This window comes from Typopeltis vanoorti, chromosome 12, assembly GCF_054136105.1.
Source record: "Typopeltis vanoorti isolate ZY-2024b chromosome 12, IOZ_Tvanoo_1.0, whole genome shotgun sequence".
NCBI lineage: Eukaryota > Metazoa > Arthropoda > Arachnida > Uropygi > Thelyphonidae > Typopeltis > Typopeltis vanoorti.
This window is the reverse complement of record NC_143560.1, coordinates 73,571,453-73,587,741: the sequence shown is the minus strand read 5'-3', so window position 1 is coordinate 73,587,741 and position 16,289 is coordinate 73,571,453. Positions and strand designations below refer to the sequence as shown.

The following is a 16,289-nucleotide window of genomic DNA, read 5'->3' as shown; positions in this document are numbered from 1 at the left end:
TGAAATAACAAATGGAAAAAGCCCGGGTTTTTTTGAATAACATATATATACATCTATATTATAAGGGATGGGCAGAGCGTTTTTTATATATTTATATGAGGGGGTGAAAGGGGTTGAAAACAGAAACTGATTTTTGGAGGGGGGGGAGGAGGTTGATGGGTTGCAGTCTGTTTCGGCTATTCGTGGTCGTCGTCTGAACACGTGTTGGAAGTGGATGCTATGTCAGGTTGGATAGGTGCTTCTGCTTTTGAAGTGTTTGTGTTATTGCCTATTGGTCGGGGTTGTGACCTCAATTTTATGTTGTGTAGCTTCCAAACTTCGGAGATTATGTAAGGCCTGTGTATGTTGATAGAGTTCGCGTCACGCTTTAGGCTATTGTTTCCAATATTCTAAGCATTGTTTCATTGTCTTGTCTATCTACTATGATGGCCTTGTCAATCTGCGGGGTATGTTTATGTTCAAGGGTTTGGACAGCTATTTCCCTTTTTTCCTGTGCTTTGTATTCGATTTTTCTTTTTGATGTTGCGTTTTTTAGTATTTAAATGTTCTGGAATAGGGATGTTACAATCATGGAAGTGTTCTTGTAGTGTTGCCCATAAAGACCTGATGGTGGAACCTGTGTAGGTGATATCACAGTCTTTTTGGCAGGGAAATTTATAGACTACGTTGTGGTGTTCAAATATTTCTTTTTGTGTCTGAGATTTAGTGGGTTTTAGGAGATTTGCCAATTTTTGGTTTGTGGTGAATACCAGTTTGTAGTCAGTATGTTTGAAGATGTATTTGTAGGCTTTGTATGTGTTTGGGTGTATGGTAGTTTGATAATTTTTTGTGTAGGGAAGTTTATTTTGGTACTTGGGTTGTTTTGGCGGTTTTTGGCAGTCTTGTTTGCATAATTTATTAGTTGTGTAGGATAGTTGCGATTTTCGAAGATCTGTGTTATTTTTTTTATTTCTGCATTTAGATTACTCTGATTGGTTGAAAATTTGTATGCATTTATGAATTGTGATAAGATGACAGATTTTTTAACGGAATATGGATGGTATGAGTGGAAATAGAGGTAGTTTCTGATATGTGAGGGTTTGTGGTATATTTTCGTGGCTATTTTGTTGTGTGTTCTGGTTAGTGTCAAGTTTAAGAAATTGATGGATTTGTTCTGTTCGGTTTCTATGGCGAATTTTAGTCTGTTGCTATAACTGTTTAGGGACGCTTTTAAGGTGGTGATGTGTGTAAGATTTCTAATGCACAGAATATCGTCCACGTATCTGCCATAAAATGTGATGCCAGGGGGGGAGAGTAGGAGTGATTCTATGTGTGCTAGGAATAATTCCGCTAGTTGTCCGCTGATGTTTTGGCCCGTAGGGAGTCCGAAGATTTGAATGTACATGTTGTTGTTGAATTTGAAGAAGTTTGCCAAGATTATTAGTTTTATTAGGTTAATAATGTCATAGGGCTTTAGTTTAGTACGAGCGTGTAAGGTGTGGTCTTCTGTGAGTAGTGTGTGTACAATGTCTAAAGTTCTGGGGACATCCACGTTGGTGTATAAAGAGGCTGCATCCAATGAAGTGAGGATGTCATCTTGGGATAGGGTTAGGTTTTTTTATTTTCATGAAAAGGTCGTCTGAGTTTTTTATCATGAAGTTAGATGTTGTAATTAATGGTTTGAGAATAGGAAATAAAACTGAATGTGAGAATTACAGAAGTATTTATCTACTGAGTGTTTCTCGTAAGATGTATGCAAGTATACTTGAGAAACAGTTGAGAAGGATTGTGGAATAGAAGCTTGGTGAAGAACAAGCTGGATTTAGGCCAGATAGAGGCTGTCAGGATCAGGTTTTCACTTTACAACAAATAGTTGACAAATCATTGGAATATAACAAAGATCTATATTTAAGTTTTGTAGATCTGGAAAAGGCATATGACAAGGTGCCAAGAGAGAAGCTATTCAAAACACTACGGTTATATGGTGTCAATGAGGCATTATATCAAGCAATACTTAGTCTTTATTTGAGTTGTAAGTCAGCAGTTAGAATTGAAGGAAGTACAGGAAGGTGGTTTAATGTTAAATCTGGTGTCAGACAAGGATGTACATTATCCCCTCTGTTATTCATTATCTATATGGATCACATTATGAACGAAAGTGGTATTAAACATGATATCAAAATTGCAATGTTAATCTCAGCTCTTTGCTTTATGCAGATGATGTTATACCTAAATAAATCTGCTACTAGTCTGCAAGATTCCCTGACTAAATCGAATAAATGTTGTAATAGATATGGTATGAAGCTCAGCAATAACAAGATAAAGACAATGAAAATAGACAGAAGCATTGAAAATATCAACTGCATTGTGAATGGAGAACCTATAGAACAAGTAAAATATTTCAGCTACTTAAGCACAATTTTTAGTGAAGATGATAAATTAAATATGAAATAGACAACAGAATCGGGTATGGTAGGAAGTCAACCGAATAAATTTATATGGAATAAGAGAGAAGTTAGTCAAAACACTAAATTAGCTGTATACAATACAGTGTTCAAACTCAAACCAATTTTCACTTATGGATCTGAGAGCTGGGTCAGAAGTAAAACACTTGAACAAAGACTAGAGACTGCAGATATGAGAGTGCTGAGAAAGATTTTGGCATGAACAGATGGCATCAATGGCAATATCATATTAAAAATGAGGATATTAGGAAAGAACTTGACATCATCAGCATTCAGGAATGTGTTAGCGGAGCTAATCTCAGGTGGTATGGTCACTTAAACAGAATGGGAGAGGAAAGATTAACAAAACAAGTGTTCTCTGCCTAGTTGACAGGAAAATGACCCAGAGGAAGACCAAGATATAGGTGGATTGATAAGTAAAAAGTGTCTTAGAAGATAGAAATATAATATCTGATAATGTTGGAGTCTTGACAGGTAACAGACTGATTTGGAGGAAAATTGTAGATAGGAAGTTAGCAATGATGTAAATTTGTCATGTAGTACTGTCATATCCTGTACACCTTCTTGAGGATATATGTCAGGAATTTGATGATGATTTAATCAATTATCTGACTGGCAAATTGCTTCCCCCATTGTGGTTGTATAATTGAAGGATTACTGTATATATATATCTATGGTAATACCTCAAGATGTGATTTTTGGGTGGTTTTTTTTTTTTAGAAATTTCTATTCTAGTTGGTAGATGACAATTTTGTATGTTCAGAAGTATGTGTTCATATTAAAATCCCTACAGTGTTAGATTAACTTTATTCAGGGCTGTTTCTTCGTCTCTTCATTTTATTTTAATTGTTCCCCCAAATTCAGTGAACTCTGCAAAATGAAAGATATCAAATTAATGACTGGATTTAGTTAATCAACACTTCATACTATTAGAGACAATTATATATTGTGTTTTATCCTTTATCCAAGTGTTAGCAAACAAAGTTTGCACCTGAAGTACTTTCAGGACTGGGGCAATGCGTGGTAAAGGTGGTATAAGTTCTCATCACTTGCCTTAGTATCTCCCATAATGCAAAACACATCTGCTTGCAGACATGTATACTGCTATGCATTAAGGGAAGGGCCACTACCCAGACCAGTTTTGACCTTTATTGAGGTCTCTTCATTGGGAGTGAATATTAGTATCACCAGACCCAGAGATGGTGATACTAATGTGGAAGTAATGGAGAAGTCATATTTACCTATACGAGTTGTCAAAGGGTGTCACACCCTCCCTATTAATAAAATTTTCTGGATTACAGATAAGTTTATGGAAGTTTTTTTCACTTGGCTATGCTGCTAATTATATATTGTGTTTTATCTTTTATCCAAGTGTTAGCAAATAAAGTTTGCACCTGAAGTATTCTACTTAAACCACAAGTTGCCCCAGTCCTGAAATTCTTCATGTGCAAACTTTGTTTGCTAACACTTTGATAAAGGATAAAACACAATATATAATTAGTAGCATAGCCAAGTGAAAAAACTTCCATAAACCATATTAGAGACAATGCTTTTAAAAATAAAATACACCGTGTGTGTGTGTGTGTGTGTGTGTGTGTGTGTGTGTGTGTGTGTGTGTGTGTGTGTGTGTGTGTGTGTGTGTGTGTGTGTGTACTATTTTACCACCACTCCTGAGATAGTGTTTGGTCTGTAATTTTCTACTGTAGTCTTAGAACCTCTTTTATGCAAGGGAATTATTTTATCCCCTCTTTCCACTCACTTGGAACTCTACCAGAGCTGAGACTTAAATTAAACAGCCTAGTCACAGGAATTCCCAGTTCCCTTGCACATGCCTGTAAAACATGATCTGATGTCCCATCTAATCCCACATCTGTATTTACATTGAGATTCTTCAATATCCTGAGAACCTCCAATTCATCTGCCTCTGTTCCCACATGAAGATTTTTTGCAGAAAGATTTTTCTATGGTCCTGGTTTCCATACCACAGCACTTTTTTATGAGAATGGGTTTCTAGTCCTTTGCTCAACCCTCACCTACTTACCGGGCTTGCAACTGGAATAGCTGCATCATGGTTGGTTTGATATAAATTACAGTAAAATGTAATTTGCTGGCTTCATCACTTGGGGGACCCTCAGTGTTCACTTCAGTGTTGTGTAAGAAATCTAAACATTGAAACCTTTTGGTGCAGTAGCAAAAAACATAATGTTGCAATTTAGGTTTGCTGATTTCCATTTCAGAATATGTCAACTCTTATGAAATGACTTTACATATAAACTTTGTTTTAGAAATGCACATGATAATTTCCAATAATTCAGTATTCAAATGGCCATGATATTAATATCTAAAATTGTGATAATGTTAACATTGTTGACTAGTGTTTTCTTTGGTAATAGAAAAGAGAAAGAATGTAAGATAATTATAGCAGAATTACACAGTTGATTCAGCACACAAGTAATTTGTTAAAAGATATTAATTCATGAGTATCTGGAGCTCTTAGTGTAAAAATAGTCAATTTATAATCATGAATCTTTTTACAGATTGCTCTTGGATATTAGAATTTTATTAGTTTTAGTTCTGTAACTCATCATTCATTATAAAGACATTCTCTTTTCGCCATTACTAACTGCTAGTGACCTTGTCACTGTTATCACAGCATTAGTATGTATCACTTGGGTTGATATACCTTGGCAAAGTGGTCACTCAGTAAGTCAACTATTTTATCTGCTTCTGTCACCTCATGACCATCATCACTCATTACCCATGATCATTCTTCCTCTTACTTGCCACATAACGAAAGAACTCTTTGGGATTTCCTTTGGCCTGCTCGGCTAAATTCTTCTCATAATCTGATTTTGCCTTCCTTGTCATGCTGGTCACCTTTTGCCTGAGCCTTGTATTGTTCATGACTTTTCTGGTCACCTTTCTCCTTATATACCCTCCACAGCATTTTCTTCTGTAGCTTGTGCTTAATGATATTACTCATCCATCTTACTCTACCAGTTAACCCTCCTTACCTTAGGTATACAATTTAATATTGCCTCCTCTAGATGACTCTTAACTATATCCAATGCACTACTAACATCGTTATCTTGCAGTGTTTTATGCCCAGTGAACATATAGATAGATAGACAGATTTAAGCTTCCTCCTAAGCTTGTTATAATCACCTGCCTTGTAGTTCCACATATATCCCTTCTTGATAGAATATTCGTCATGTTTAATGATCTCCCAAGTCAAGGCTGTATTGTCACGTTCCCCAGTCAGAGGCAGTGTGGCCACCTTAGTTATGGATAACTCTTCTGATCCTATGACCATGTCCATTACATTTGCACCTCAAGTTCCCTCCATCACATGCTGCCTCAAGTAATTATCTCTTAATAGGTGTATAAATTCCGCTTCCTTCCTGCCATGTAATCTCTCTTCCTTCCAATGTATATCTCCATAGTTCAAGTCCCCCATAATTGCTCAACCTGGATTCATTGTATTAATTTGCTGATGCATGTCTTCCAGATCATCTCTGAAATCCCTGACCTATAGCAGCCACCAACTGTATATTTTGTCTCATTGGCTTGGATCTCACACACACTGCTTCAAATGAACAGTGTCATCCTCCCACTTATCTCCTATTCTTTTTGGCTGCAATTCATTTTGCTATCATGAGCAGTACCCCTCTCCCATTCTATCTTCCCAGAAAATACTAAGCCCTTCACATTCTATCCGTGTAACTACATCATCTGAGGTTAGCTGAGTCTTACTGATGCTTATAACATTTGCCGAGATTGCACTCACCACAGCCAGAAACTCCTCACCCTTGTTCCTGATACTTCTCGTATTAGTACATAGAAACTGCATTATCCCTGTTGGCTCCCAACCACCTTTATATTCAATATTTTCAATATTCATATATTGAAATTATGTTGAATTTTATATTCAATATTTAAGCAAAAATATTGAATATTTTTGCTTGAGAGACTAGATGTTGCACTTATTGGTGATTCTCACACTCACTGGCCACGTTTTCCTGAATTTGTGCTTCAGAATGCTCAGTTAACAAAGCTCTCTCTAGACACCTAACACCCAAACCATTTAGATGCATTAAATATGCCAAGAAATTATATTCTTGTTTATAGTGAAGAATTTATGGAGACACAACATATGTGTTAGAATAATTACTTTACTTAAACTTTAGGAAAGTAACATTCGACGATTCGACTTCTGTATTGAGGTCATAATCAGGAAAAATACATTTGTATGAGATACAAGACAGTGCACTATACAAAAGTAAGATGAATCTAAATACTTTTTAATTATTTAACCTAGCCTGACCTCTTGTGGAAAATAAAATAAATTAAAAATATTTTTTTTTTAAATAAAAACAAAATATAAACAGAACTACATTAAACATTTCTAAAGTCCTCTCGTATTGAGATCTTCTGTTTGGGCTTGTTCTTGTTGCTATATGGATTGCAGATGGATCCTCCATATTCTTGGAATGATTAATCCATCATTTCTGTTCAGGTTTGGATAATGTTTCAGCATTTCACAAGCTTCTTTGAGTTTTCTTTCTAACCGGGTTTTGGTGCAGTGTAGGGACTTGGTGCCTTTCCAGTCAGTTCTGTGGTATGCTTCTAGTGTGGTCTGATAGGCTTTTTTTTACCATAGTAGAGGTATTTAATCTGTCGTTTGTGTTCATCTTTTCTGAATGGGATGGTGTGTCCTGTTTCCCCTATGTAAGGTAGGTAACAGGTACATTGAATTTTGTAAACCCCTGGGTGGGCCAAGTATGGAAGAGGATCTTAGAGGGGAAAAAAAATTTTTTTTTAAATAAAAATAAAAAAAAAAAAAACAATTCACGAGATCCTCCATAAAAATGCAACTAAAAACAAAAAAAAAAAAGATTATAAGAATGCCATAGCCATGCCCTATTAGGGGCATTTCAGAAAAAATAGACAGAACACTACTTAAATGCAACATTAAGACAGACTACCTTCAAACCCCCCCCCCCCAACAAAATTAAGAAATTTACTTAGCTTTTCCCAAGATTCTCTTCCATACATGGCCTGCCCAGGAGTTTACAAAATTCAATGTACCTGTAACCTATCTTACGTAGGGAAAACAGGACGCACCATCCCAATCAGAAAAGATGAACACAAACGACACATTAAATACCTCCACTATGGCAAAATAGGCCTATCAGACCATACACTCGAAACATGCCACAGAAAACCATTACCTTTATCCAAGTCAGCTGTTACTATATTATAAAATGTGAGCAAGTTACTGAGGCATGACCTATGCTTCACAAAACTATGTTGCCTCCCATATAGTATCCCATTTCTGTCTATCCATGCCTATATTTTGCTTTTGATCATCTTCTGTAATACATTGACTATGACTCCTGATAAAGGCAATGCTGATTCCCTAACACTTTCTCATAAAGCTCAAGCTAATATACCATCTAATCCCATAGGTATTCACATCAGGGCTCTCTAATACACTAATCATTTGCCTTAGTTTCCATATAAGTATCTTCATGATCAGGCTACTTGTACATAGAGACTAATGACTTGGTATATCTTTCAATCTTTATTGAAAGAGATACCAAGGATTGAAGTAATAATGCAGAAGTCATATATTTCTCATATACAAATAGTCAAAAGGTGTCGCATCTTATTATTAAAATACTCTTGATTAAAGATGTTGAAAGTTTTTTCACTTCACACACAAACATTGTTTGCTTGCACTTGGATAAAGGATTAAATCAAGAATATAATTTCTTGGTATCTTTAATTTGTAGTATAACCAAGTGGAAAAACAACAACTATCTCTAATCTAGAGTATTTTAATGATATCTTTTGGCTACTTATATACAAAAATATGACTTCTGCATTACTTCAACCTTAGTAACACATCTGGATCTGGCTCCCACTGATCAGACCTCATTAAAGGTCGAAACCAGTCTGAGTAGTGACCCTTCCCATAATGCATAGCATTATACATGTCTGCAAGGAGATGTACTTTGTATTATGGGATACTAAGGCAAGTGATTTGAAGTCATTAGCCTCTTTATACAAGTTGCCCAAGTCCTGAAAATAGTTCAGGTGCAAACTTGTTTGCTTACATTTGAATAAAGGATTAAACCAAAAATATAATTTCTTAGTATCTTTAATTTATAGACTTCCATGGAGTCAAAAGACTCATCGCAGGAAGGCTAACTCTCACACACGGTTCATCATACTGCAACTTAAATGCATTTGCCGTCTCTGCACTCACCACAGTTTTGGGCACTCCAGTTACCTACTACTCTCCATACAGAGAACCTACTCCTCATCCCCTTTGCTCACAACTTCCAGGTATGTCCTCTATTTCTCTCCATCCACTCTATGAATAATCTCATCCAAATTAATTTGGTAATAGTCCCTTACCAACTTACCTAAGTATCCCATAATATATATGTGTGAATCATGTCCCTCTTTCTCTTTCTATCTGCTAGAGTTTGCAAATTGCCTTCCCTTGAACTGTCTTTTTACTCAACATTTCAGAGAACCAGCATCTACCATAATCAATTTTTCAGAACCTTTTCCAAATCTCTTCCTTTTGAAAACCAAGTTTATTTATTTCATATGGGGATTCCCCCTTCCTTCCTCTTTCCCTTAGATGGGTTAGCCCTCCTAACAAGGGATTAAGTATGTATTTTATGACTGTAGATCCGCATGTGGTCATGGAGGCCAGTTTGCCCATTCTGAGTGACGAAAAACCCGAGTTTCTGGTGAAAAAACCCAGATTAAAAAACTCTCTACTTCCATATGAGACTGGCTAACTCACCTTTAGCCAAAAGAGCCAGATAAAGGTTCTTCACATCATAGACAGGAATCAAGTCCAGGTCTTTCCTACCAAAGGGCTTTGTCTATACCAACTGTGAGCTATGGAGGATTTTGAAAACCAAGTGATCAAATCTATGCATAATAATCCATGTGAGCTGATCAAAGCCTTATACAATGACATCATAACATCCTTACTTCTACATGTCAGCGTGTCTTCATCATTGCCAGAATTGCTAAACAGCCCTTGCAGTTTTAGCAAAATATCCCTGAAATTTCAGATCTCTTATTTACCATCATCCCCAGATCCCTCATTCTCTCCACATCCTGTAGAATATCTCCACCAATCTTATACTCTACATTCCTATCTTTGCTTTACTAATTTTAAACCCTTATGCTTTTCTTACATTAAACCAGCAACCATTCACCTAGTCTATTCAAGTCTTCCAAGGAAACAACATCTATTCTACTTCTCATAGTTCCTTTTCAACTTTGCATCATCTGAAAACAAATGTAAATCACCATTCAACCTCTTTCCACTAGCATTTACATACAAACTGAACAGCAAACACAAAAACAAACCCTTGGAGCACACTACTCATGACTTCCCCCTTCTGGGATATCACTACACTCCCCCCCCCCATACATAACTTGCTAATACCTATCAGACAACTACTTTCCGATCTGGCACACTAATCTACTATCCAACCTTATCTATTCCAGTTAATTACCTGCTTGTAATGTGGCAATCTGTCAAAGGCTTATTTGATTTGACATTTCCTACGTGTTCTTTTTTTTCAGATGTTCCAAAAGCAATGTAAGCATGAAATAAATTTCCCACTATATCTTTAAAAAAATATATATATATATACATATATATATAAATTAGTTTAAATGACTGATACCGAGAGATAAAGAGATGGCATGGTTTATTTAAATAAACCATGTCATCTCTTTATCTCTCAGTATCAGTCATTTAAACTAATTTATAATATTTTCTACCGAGTAAAAATGAATAATCACAATATATATGTATATGTATATTTATTCATTTATTCAGCTTTACAAACCACACACTGACGTCAATCAAGCATAGGAAGCACTTGTGGGTAGTGGCAAAACAAGAGGAGCGGCTTCCCCATCTCCCCCCTTCGAGTTTAAGTAAATCACTACATATATATAAAAATATCCATTCAAAAGATTTCTGACAATTAAAGTATTTCTTGAATTTTTATTCTTATTTAAAAGATTAATTCTTGCTTACCAAGTTTAATTTTGCTCACCATTAGATGGTTGGTTAGTTCATTAGAAGTTAATTGGGACAAGGATGGTAAAGGTCATACTAGACCAAACCAAATGTTACAGCAGTACTCAAGGTAATAATAAATAGTAATAAAGAGATAACTTAGTAAATAAGATATTACATACAAAAACTAAATTTTTAAAAATTAAGTTAAGGAAAGCAGTATCTACATATGAAAGAATGATCATTAACTCGGTTAACATACATATTTTTTTAAAAGAATTGAATGACTAGAACCGAGATTTAAGTAAAAAGGTTTTAATATAAAAACATGACTAGTTTCGGTTTGTAACAGCCTTCATCAGGTGACATTATAAAAGAAAGAAAATACTCTAAAACACTGAAGCTTAAATAAACTATGACCATCATAGAGAGTCTCTATACATAATTGACATTAAATCATTGTGGTTGTATTTAAAACTGTTCTTTCGTTTGTTGTATTGTTGGGAAAGTACGTGCTAGTAGCATCTTGTGAACGCCAGTACATGATTACAGCTGAATGACTATCTGGGAGGTTGTAGCTCAAGTTATTATTTAGGTGAACAGGATTGAAGATGATTTGCCTAGATTCCACGATATTTCTCTCTAGTTCATCATTGCAACGGAAGATGTTAGTAGATTTTTCCCAGCAGACTTTGTGACTTTGGCTTTCATCATTAGGATTAGCCGAGAAAAGGATACGACTTGATAATGCACTGGCTCGTTGTCTCTTGTAAGTAATGTCCCTCATGTGTTCTTCCATACGCAATTCAACAGATTTGTCTGTCTGCCCAAAATAAGGAATATCACAATCACACAATATTTTATATACTCCAGGGTATTTGAGATGATGATGACAAGGTTTTGGGTGACTTAAGAAACGGATCTTTGGAAGTGGAGAGTGAACCAAGTTCTGATATGTATTTTGGGCAGACAGACAAATCCGTTGAATTCCATATGGAAGAACACATGAGGGACATTACTTACAAGAGACAATGAGCCAGTGCATTATCAAGTCATATCCTTTTCTCAGCTAATCCTAATGATGAAAGCCAAATCACAAAGTCTGCTGGAAAAATCTTCCAACATCTTCCGTTGCAATGATGAACTAGAGAGAAAACTAGAGAGAAAAGTGAACCAAGTTCTGATATGTATTTTGGGCAGACAGACAAATCCGTTGAATTCCATATGGAAGAACACATGAGGGACATTACTTACAAGAGACAATGAGCCAGTGCATTATCAAGTCATATCCTTTTCTCAGCTAATCTTAATGATGAAAGCCAAATCACAAAGTCTGCTGGAAAAATCTTCCAACATCTTCCGTTGCAATGATGAACTAGAGAGAAAAATCGTGGAATCTAGGGAAATCATCTTCAGTCCTGTTCATCTAAATAATAACTTGAGCTACAACCTCCCAGATAGTCATTCAGCTGTAATCATGCACTGGCGTTCACGAGATGCTGCTAGCACGTACTTTCCCAACAATACAACAAACGAAAGAACAGCTTTAAATTCAACCACAACGATTTAATGTCAATTATGTATAGAGACTCTCTATGATGTTCATAGTTTATTTAAGCTTCAGTGTTTTAGTGTTTTTTCTTTTTCTTTCTTTTATAATGTCACCTGATGAAGGCTGTTACAAGCCGAAACGAGTCATGCTTTTATATTAAAACCTTTTTATTTAAATCTTGGCTCTAGTAATTCAATTCTTTTTTTAAAAAAAAAAAAAAAAAAATATATATATATATATATATATATATATATATATAGAATATATTATCAAATGTGTTTGTATAAATTAATTATTTTTAAAAAGTTAAAAACTTCCTGTAATTTATCTAAGTCTGATAAGATCCCTGAATGTATATGGGTCAGCCAGAGTCATAAAAAATTCATTCCTTTCTGGAACATGCTGCTGAAAATCCACCAAAACATGTCAAATGGTGAGATGCATGTTGCATTGCTCATACACAGATGAGTCAGCAGCCTCAGTAAATGAGAATGTGTAAGATGACTGGACTAGCAAGAGCAACTTCCTCTTTTTTTTTTTTTTTTTTTTTTTTTATATAATGAAACCTGTGGTGAAATTCATCACTAAAAACACACGTATTAACCACAGTAATGACTATTTAATTCGTAAATACAATTTTGCCACTACTTACAAACGTATCAACCAAATCTATAACTTGTTACCTTCTCCTAAGGACAAACTCTCACCTCTGATGTTACCTGGCATTTATGAGATCTCCTGCAAATTGCCTTACTTTGGTCAGACAGGTAGGTCTGTTCAGAAATGCATCTCGGAACATCAAGACCACATTCGTCTTTTCAAATCGCAGAAATCTGGTCTCTCCCAACACAGAGTTGAAAATCCTAACCATAGGATCCATTGGGAGAAGTTGAAACTTTTACACAGATCTTTATATAAATATGAACATTTATATAAAGAAAGTGCTGAAGCCCTACTACACAGACCAAATTTAAACTGCAACGATGTTCTTACTATTCCTAAAGTATGGGAAATTGGCATACAAAATTGTGTAAAATAATCTTTATATATATATATATTTTTTAATTTTATTTTATTTTTATTTTTTTCAGTTATATTTAAATTACTTCTATAACATTACTGCACGCATATTGAGATTCCATTGTAATCATGCACCCTAACTGTATGTTATTCCTAGTATTGTTTGAACTACTGTACTGATGATGTCCCAAGATACTTGGGATGAAATATTTACGAATTAAATAGTCATTACTGTGGTTAGTATGTGTGTTCCTCTTTTCTGTTTCTTTGTTGACATGACTGCCTGTGTTTAATTTCAGGCTTAATCTCATGCAGTTTGCAAATGCTTTGTCAATACTTCCTACCATGTACCCATTAAGTTATAAAATCTTATAAACTACCAGTAATCTGTATAGAGAGGACTGCAAACAGTACCTGGAAAATGTACGAGCTGATCCAGTAGCTACTTCTACGGTCTTTATTAATTTCAATGTCGCTGGGGATCCAGCACAGCTGAATATCAAAATTAAGGACCTTCACTTTGTACAATAGTTGTAGAACCTCGCCAAGCATCGGATATGAATTTTACAGGAGACAGGATAGCCTGTAAAGAACTGAATAAGTCTGTATTAACTATCAACTTTTGGTAGCAATGTTCTTTTATATATACACATGCAAGCTGAAATTGTATGCAACTCTGCTGTATAATTACTGCAGTCAAGTGGAATCTGATTGGATATGATAAAATCAGGAAATACAGCAGCACAACCTACAGAGGTCTCAGGTCTTGGTCTATCAGTATCATTAGATACAAACTCTTAGCATTTCTCATTAAAAAAGAAAAAGTATATTACCTGTTAAAAAATTCAACTAGTATTATACTTGTTTAATATTAATTAGATTATTTTTAATAAAATCTTCAAAAGTAATATTTTATCAGTGCTTCAAATGGTTAAATATCAGTTTAAAAATAGGATAGTAACTCCTGGATTATTCAACCCATGAAGTAAATAGGGTCATAGCTCAATGTTATTGATGCTGACATGCTTGGAAATTGCAAGTATCAGTTATAATTGCACTAATATTTAAATTCTGTTCTACTACTTGCTAGAAGATAGTTTTCATTGTAGTTTACTGAAAAAAATTCAATACTAAATTTATGAAGCTTTCTTTTTCTCTAAATTTGATATTTACTATTACTGTGAGCAGTTTTGATTTATCTTCCCCATTATAGTGAAAATTTGCAAGACATGTTAGGAACACTCTTCCTGACCAAAGACATGCCAGAACCTCCAAAACAGAGCTTCTTTAAAGGACTCTTCAGTGGTGGACCAAGTCTTTTAGACAGGGAAGAACTGTGTAAGTTTCCTTTCTTTTTGACTAACAAAAAATTCATTCAAATGGAGTGAAATACTTCAGGCATAGTATGTTATGAAAATTAGCAAACAAATAATATTTCATGCTGAAACTAATCATACATCATCATTGTGGAACAAACATGCAATTCAAAGAGACAGAATACAAAGCAAATACAACAGTTGGTTAACCTGTAACAGTAAGTGCCTCGTAGAATAATGATATCAAAGAAATAAATAATCATTTCTGATATTTCCATAGGATGAGAATCTTCCAAGCTTTTGGATAGAGAGGCACTCATTCTGATTCAAATTTGGATGGTGTAACAGAGCCTCTGAATTCTCTCTCTCTCTCTCTCTGAAAAGATGTTCATATTTAACTGCTTCTATGGAGAAGGCAAGTATCATTCCAGAGGATGCTATGTTTGATCTAAGTACCATGTTGTGCAAGATCTGACTTTTGAGATTTGAGTCACTCAGTTCAATACTGATGTTTGCTAATCCAATTTTCTACAGAACAGTATCTGTCAAAAATATGTTGGATGACACTCAAGTGGAATCTGTTAAATACTGGCTAGAGACAGAGGCTTATATTTATCTTTTGTAGCTGGTAAGAGATTAGACATTTTAATTATTAAAAAATATGTAGGTATCAGTTATAACTGCAGGTGAAACTTATTCATTCTGCTGATAGGTTTGGAAAAGCCTGAAATGTATGAGTTCTGATCCCATATATTTCAGGTGATTCATGATTCTGAAAGAAAGTCCAGAAGCTTGTTACACTATTTAAATTAAAATCAGAATAATTGTCTCTCTATCCTGAAAGTTTGGGAAGTTCTCATCCAGTGTAAATATCAAAATTGATTAATTATCTATTTGATATGATTATTCTGACAGGGTTTTATCTCCCAGAAACTCAGGTTATTCATCCTGCAAAACAAGCAACCTAGCCAGAGGAACACATGTAGTTTACAGGCATAGCAAACAATGCAGATAGAAATAATTGCCCTATCATAAGCATTAAGCAGGTTTCTAGAATGGTAAGTCACTTGGTTGAGACAGGTCATTGAGCCTAGCATGAAAAGGAGAGAGAGAGAGAGAGAAATGGGCTGTGATTGCAAGAGCTGAGGATTGTATTTGTAGTCAGCTGGAGAAGGACTGATATAGAAGAAGTGACCTATAACACATTTGTACTGTATGTTAATTCAGTTCAACTGAAGGTGAGTTAGCCAATCTTATACAAAGGTAGCAGGGTTTTTTCTTCCAGAGACTCAAGTTTTTCATCCTGCATATAGACAAATCAGCCTTAAGAATGCATACAATTTACAGACAAAAAATACTGTTGGTGATGATGGATGATAGATGCCGTTGATGGTAGTAGTAGTAGGAAAATTAAATAGTAGTGGAGAGGGCAAGATGTATTTAGCGATGGGTTTAGACTCACTGGAGATGTCACATAATAATAATAATGTTAAATAATTCAGATCTTCATCTACAGACCAAACATAGCTTTTCAGGCCTTGAATAAGCAGAGTGGTGGTTTCACACCAGGAAACAAAAATCCTCTATCATCCAAAGACATTCACAAAGATCCATGCCACAGTGGAATTCGAATCTGTAGCCTGTTGGTTTGGGAGTGGAGTGCTATCCATTTTAGACAACCAGGCCACAAAGAAATCGATAAAAAAGACTGACCTGGATTAAAATTTCATCATCATGGATGGCAGATGCTTTATTAAGATTTCTTCACTCAAGGCTAAGTTAGCTGGTATTAGGATTATTTATCTTGCCATGCAAGCACTTTTGGTTAGTACACATGCATTTGGCATACCAGATGGATAAGGAACTATTACATGTAGTGTATACTACAACAA

General features: G+C 35.2%; 1 protein-coding gene across 5 annotated transcripts in view; it reads left to right on the top strand.

Moving 5' to 3' along the window:
- LOC150100889 (syntaxin-binding protein 5-like) overlaps nt 1-16,289 on the top strand; it is a 710,057-nt gene that overhangs the window by 662,551 nt on the left and 31,217 nt on the right. For all 5 annotated transcript variants that reach the window (XM_090401895.1, XM_090401898.1, XM_090401897.1 and 2 more), the window contains exon 27: nt 14,295-14,419. In XM_090401895.1, the coding sequence (XP_090258021.1) occupies nt 14,295-14,419 (125 nt within the window). The remainder of the gene's footprint in view (nt 1-14,294; nt 14,420-16,289) is intronic.